We start from the raw sequence: 6,000 nt of genomic DNA on the forward strand, positions 1-6,000 counted from the left end.
TTCTGCACAAAGATAGCATAACAGTAGGCTAATTAGTCCTTAAACCCCAGAAGGTTGAATTGTTTTCCTGGGAGAAGCTCCTAGAAACAAGCAGTCTCTCTGACTAACTGTTATACAGAGGAAGCCTCCCTTCTCTAATGAACACATCAGTGACCTCTGACATCAGCACAGTTGTGGATGTAGCCTGAGGCAGAGATGCAAGGCCAGATATGGCAGTATCTTCAGGAAGTGACTCTGGTCTCTAGAGTCCTTGTGAACTTGCCACACACTAAGCTTTTCACAGTCATTCACACTAATTGATGGAACACAGTGGAAGAAATAATGAGTCAAGATATAAAATCTCCTCCCTTACCAGAGGCAAGATGTTTCCTGGCAGTATATATGGAATGGGAGCATTATTTTTTTTAAAAAGGCACTTATGTAAGCATGATCCAACAAAATAATGTCAGAATTCTTGAAGTGACAAATAATCTGTTGATAAATTCTTCTAAGGCAAATTACTCACATAATAGCAACCATCCACAAGAGTCCCCTAGCTATTCTTTCAATGCATTTGAATGATTATATCATAAATGGACTGGCTATGAAATTACAATGCTTGCCCAGTATCACTTTTTTATTAAGTGAATGAAAACTAAAGTTTTAGCTAATAAATGTACAATCACTGTTAGCAACCTCAAAATCATGTTTAACCTTCAAATTATTTGTGTGTGTGCGCTATCCACATGAAACTCAAGAGGACTGAAACCGAGTCCTCACTACACAAAAGTCAGCGTGATTTTATTTTTTAACCATGTTTTCCCTAGTTTGGGTGAAGTTAGGGTGATTCTACACCATGGTGTAAACAAAAACATACTTTTTTTGTTTAACTGAATTCTCTAGCTCCCACCCAGTTATTTCCAACAGTATTGATGGTATTTGAGTCCTCTTTAGTCCCTGAAGGTTTCTAACATCATCCTCCCCTGAGAAGAAAGGGAAATACAGTGCCTCTGCCCTACTTACACGGGAGGCAGAGAAAACTACTCGCCAGACACAGCAAGAGCACTCCTGGGCCTAGGCAGGGGAGAGCGCCTGGAGGAGCTGGCTCTCTGGAGTCTCAAGGGGAGCACAGCCCTGCAGCCTGAGGGAAGAAGGAAGCCTGCCCTGGAAATCAATCATCCTGGGCAGGGACTAGATCACCAGCTGCAGTGTCAAAGTCCTGACATGCCCCGGAGTGCGGGCTCATGCTACACTCAGCAGTGTGGGGCTGCCAAAAGAACTGACTGACGAAACTTCCCGGGATCTGCGAAGGCTTAGAATGGTGAAGGGGGTTAAAAAAATAACTGGGTATCTTAATTTCTGGTATCTCCCCCATTCTCCACGGAAAGTTATTCTTAAGTCTCACTTTCTCAGTCACTAAATTACTACTGACTTAACGCTGGCATTGTAGGAAACACAGCAAAGCATTTCCCTTAAAGTGTCTTCATCAGGAAACGGTCTGAGGTGAACAACTCATGACTATAACTTTCCTATAGTTTGTTGATTATTCCCACACTACTTTTCCTTTAGAAAAAGAAAAATGCTAACAGAATTATACTTTTTATTTTTGCTTTTTTCATTACATTATCCTGACATGTTACAGATTTTTAAGAAACCTTATATTGGTAGTGAGATGATATAAAGACATCAATGAAATAATAATGACTTCAAATATGCAAGCAAGTATTTACATTTCTTCCTTAGTTTTTTGTTTTATTGATAAGACCTGTGTATATAGTAACTGTGAGTTTTAAAATCTATTTTTTTCAGATTCCTTCTAGTTAAAAATCTAAATTATAATATTTAGCTCTACCATTTTCTTTTTCCACTTATGCAAGGGAAAATCAAATATTCCAAACTGTTCCACAGCAGTTTGTTTAGAGTATTAACTCACTTTTTAATCATCTCTCATTTCTTTCAAATGCATGATAAAGTTGAACTATCATCTGATTTCCATTTCTTCCTCCTGTTTAGCACCAAATTTATTTTGTTTGTTTTAAAGAGACACCCTGTCTCATATGACTTACCTAGGAAAATGTGGAGAATCTTTAATTTCATGAATTTCATTCATTCAAAAGATTTTGGCACACTATGCTAATTCCTGAAAGGTGGCCCTATGTTTTTTGTCTAATAAATGATGAAAGTTTAATTATATGCCACCATTTAGAAAAATTGTATTCTCTTTTCACACCGCTTGAGAAATAAAAGTATCATAAGTAACCATTTAATTGAGTGTAAAATTAAACAAACAGAATGTAGCATTTTATTTGCAAGTAGATATTGAACTACATATATTTCTGGAAAGACCATACTTAGTTTTGTTATCAAGACTAAAGGCAGTTTCTGTAACGTTCTTTCATGAAGAAATAACAATATGGGTTGAAATATATTTCCACTGAAAACTGAGGTAGAAACAGTATTCTACATCTGATTTCAACTTAAAATTCTTAAGAATATGACAATGTTATATACCTTAGAATAAGGCCACTCATAGTTTGCTTCTATAAGTATTAGCCTACTGAAGGAAATATGTTTGATTATTTAGTAGAGTATTTTAATATGAACATTTTTTCAATCAAACTCTTAATTTTCCATACACTATAAATGTTGTTATGTTTTGTAAGTCCTCCTTTGGAATTTGTTATGTGTTTTTCCATATAAGAACCTTAACATTCTACACTTCCTAAAGTACATTCATCCTATGCATAAATAACATGGTTACTTATTTCTGAGAATATATGTATTTTTACGTATATCTCAGAGAAGGTGAAGACAGTTGCTCCAAGGCTTTGTGCGGCAGAAGTATGGGTTTTCCACTAAATGTCATTCAGAACTCTGGACAGCTCCCGTCAAGGCGTGGAGTTGAAGGCAACTGTCCCTTAGTTTTTACAAGCAACTCAAAGTAATGCTGCTTTTTATTGCTATATTTGTTTGCTGTTTAACAACCGCCTATTAAAATTCCTTAGTTTGCACCACATTCTTTTTCTTCTTTTTCTTTTCCGAACGATTTCAGCAGTAAATGGATACATACACACATACATATCTAAATACATAAATGCCACTCTTGGCTTTTGCTTATTGGGTGTTTTTTTTTTTTTAATTAAAAGCTCAGCCTTCCTCAGGTGCTAATATAACGTGACCGCAGGGTGTTCGTACACTAATAAGAGGATCTACTTCACGACCTTCATTTGATAATCTCTAAACACGCTTATAACCCAATGAAAAACTTGGGCAACAAATAAGATCAGGAAAGGTCTTAACGTTAATTCACCGAAGCAGAGTTTCCCTGACAGCTGACAGCTCTCCTGCCCTTGTTCCCCGAGTTGGGAAATAGGAAAGAGATTTTTGAAATAGACTAGTAGCCAAGGTCAAGAAAGGGTGCCCCTCTGTTTCAGGAAGGGGCTGTGGAAACGCCCCCCGGCTCCTTTTCGGGAACTCGAGGCTTCCTGTCAGGCTCCTGCCCCACCAGGCAGCGCCAGCTCCACGGAAATCTCAAGTCAGGGGCAATCTAAGCGCAAATTACCCTTCCTCCGCCTGCCAGCCACTCTCCTGAAGAAAGGCACTGAGGATACCCAGTGCCTATAAGCAGATGAGAAACAGATTAACACCCCCTATGGGCGAGAGAGGCTGGACCGGCCAGGACCCGTGAGTCACTGTCTCGGGTCGCCTCATCCTCTCCCCAAACTCAGGAGCGCCTTTTGCCCCTTTGGGACGGACCCACTTCTTGGGAGAACAGCGCGAGGGAAGGTGGCACCCCCAGCGACTTTCTGGCCACTTTCTTACACTCTCATCTCTCCGAAGTGAAAGTTTCCTTGCACAACTTAGCATCCTCCCATCCGGGGTCACCGTGGCCTTCTTCCCGGATCTGGCCCCAAAGTTCCCGAGGCAAAGCAGGAGAACCTTCCCCGGGATTCCCCGGGCAACAGGAACGCATCAGTCAATCCCCTCCTGGGTGGAAACTAGTTGTAGAAGAGTCGAGCCTGCCGCCCGGGTAGAAGCCACGGCGGCTCCTCCCGCGGCCGGCCGGGCGTCCCCTCCCCGCCAGTCCCGGGGCGACCCCTCCCAGGAGCCGGGAGAGCGACGCAGGGCGCGCCCGGAAAGGAGGGTGGGGCGGCGAGCGCGAGTGTCCTCACCTGAAATCGCTGTAAGGGTGGATAATCCAGAAGCCTGCAGTTTTAACCCTTTCCTGCTCCTTCTCCACTGCCTTCTGGCTCCCGAACATGCGGAGGGAGAATTTGTTGACCCCGGGCTGCAGCATGGAGGTGAACTGCCGCTGCATGAAGCCGTACTGCCGCCGGGGCCCCTCGGAGTCCTCGAAGCCCCCGGCCGACTCCTCGCCGCCGCCGCCGCCGCCGTCCACCTTGAAGCACACGGAGTTGCTGTGCTCCTTCGCGCCGGTCCCGCCGCCCCCCGGCGGGGTGCCCAGGCGCTTGTCGGCGGCGGCCGGCCCCGCGCCCGTCGCGGGCGCCTTAGTGGGGAAGACGCTGTTGCCATCGTCCCGGCTGTTGGACGAGGAGTTGGGCTTGCCGCCTCCTTCCATGCCCGGGGGACGCGGCCGGCGACGGCGCGGGCTCCAGACTAGCCGGCCGCCCGGCGCCGGGGACACGAGGCGGAGGGGGCAGGGGCCCGATCCGGCGGCCGCCGAGCCCGGCTGCCCGTCGCGGCGGCGGCGGCGGCGGCGGCGGCTTCTGCTTCCCGCCCGCGCCGCTGCTCGCTGCGCGCCTCGCTCCCGCCGCCGCCGCTGCCCTCAGTGGCTGCGCTCCGGGCTCCGACGCGGCTGGTGCTCAGGCTGAGGCTGCCCGAGCGAGGCGAGGCTCGGCTCAGCCCTCGCGCGCCAGCGCCTCCCCTCGGCTGCCCTCTGCTGGCCGGAGAGGGACTCTACCCGCCCGCACGCGACACGCTGTCGCTCCACTCTCGCTCCACTTCTGCCCAGCGTGACATTGAACTCGGGAGCCCTCGGAGACATTCATTTGTACATGTTGTGAGAGACTCGGTGTATGTTTGCACGAAAAGGAGGAGAGAGGCAAAGAGAGAGTGGGAGAAAGACTGAGCCAGCGGATATATTCATCCAAAAGGGACAAACATCCCTGAACTCCTTGAGACCTTGTCACATTGAACTCCTGTTTGAATGATGTTATAGATCAAGAAAGGGGGAGAGGGTGGCTCTGCATGCAGAAAATTCAGGGTACAGCTAGGTGTGCATTAGAAAGTAACGGCTGACATTCGATGCTAAATTTCATGAGTACACGGAATTGTGCGTGCGTGCGTGTGCGTGTGTGTGTGTGTGTGTGTGTGTAGTTGAAGGAGAGAGGCAGACAGGGAAAGAGACTAGGTTCTTTGTAACCCAGGGTAATCAGTTGGGGCTTTGCAGATGAAGCGCTGCACCTAGGGACAGACAGCTGACCTCCTTACACTTATCCTTGTTTTTCCTCTGGAGCCTCCTGTGCAGAAGATGGGATTTCTTCCTTCCCAAGGCCATTCACATCAATTTGCTGGTCTTCCAGCAGCCAATACTGAGAGAAAAGTGTGTTAGGGAAACCTCACCAGAGCTGACCTAACTTTTCAAGTTATATAATCAATAGAACATACTAAGAGGCTTGCATGTTGGTCATTGTTCAATGATGCCTCACCAGAAAGCCAAGATGCCTTGGAATCTAGACAGAATGTAATGACCCTTTCAGATGGGGAAAGTATTCTCAAGTGAAACTTACAGCTTGCTGCTGATGCTGAAGAAAGCATTCTGAGATTCCTCTTATTCCCTTGGTGTCTTCCAAACCCTCTGGATTAGCTTAAGGATGCAAGATGTGCTGCCAAACTCACCAGTCACTCAGCAGGGCAGCCCCAAAGTCTGAAGAGCTTTAGGACTCCCAAATGTCCCAAAACATCTGTTCCAGTTACACGCATTGCCTCCCTGCCTGCAGCCTCAGTAAAGGAATCCCTGCCCTGCCAGGAGTCCCTGATCTCATGGGTCCTGTTGGCTAC

General features: G+C 46.7%; 1 protein-coding gene across 1 annotated transcript in view; it reads right to left on the bottom strand.

The window, feature by feature from the left end:
- Nucleotides 1–4,672, bottom strand: part of HCN1 (hyperpolarization activated cyclic nucleotide gated potassium channel 1) — a 435,287-nt gene extending 430,615 nt beyond the window's left edge. Inside the window, exon 1 of the mRNA XM_081521338.1 lies at nt 4,152–4,672. Within this exon, the coding sequence (XP_081377464.1) occupies nt 4,152–4,558 (407 nt within the window). The 5' untranslated portion in view covers nt 4,559–4,672. The remainder of the gene's footprint in view (nt 1–4,151) is intronic.
- Nucleotides 4,673–6,000: the final 1,328 nt, after the last annotated feature.

This window comes from Giraffa tippelskirchi, chromosome 8 (assembly GCF_054371585.1).
Source record: "Giraffa tippelskirchi isolate mGirTip1 chromosome 8, T2T-mGirTip1v1.2.pri, whole genome shotgun sequence".
Lineage (NCBI taxonomy): Eukaryota > Metazoa > Chordata > Mammalia > Artiodactyla > Giraffidae > Giraffa > Giraffa tippelskirchi.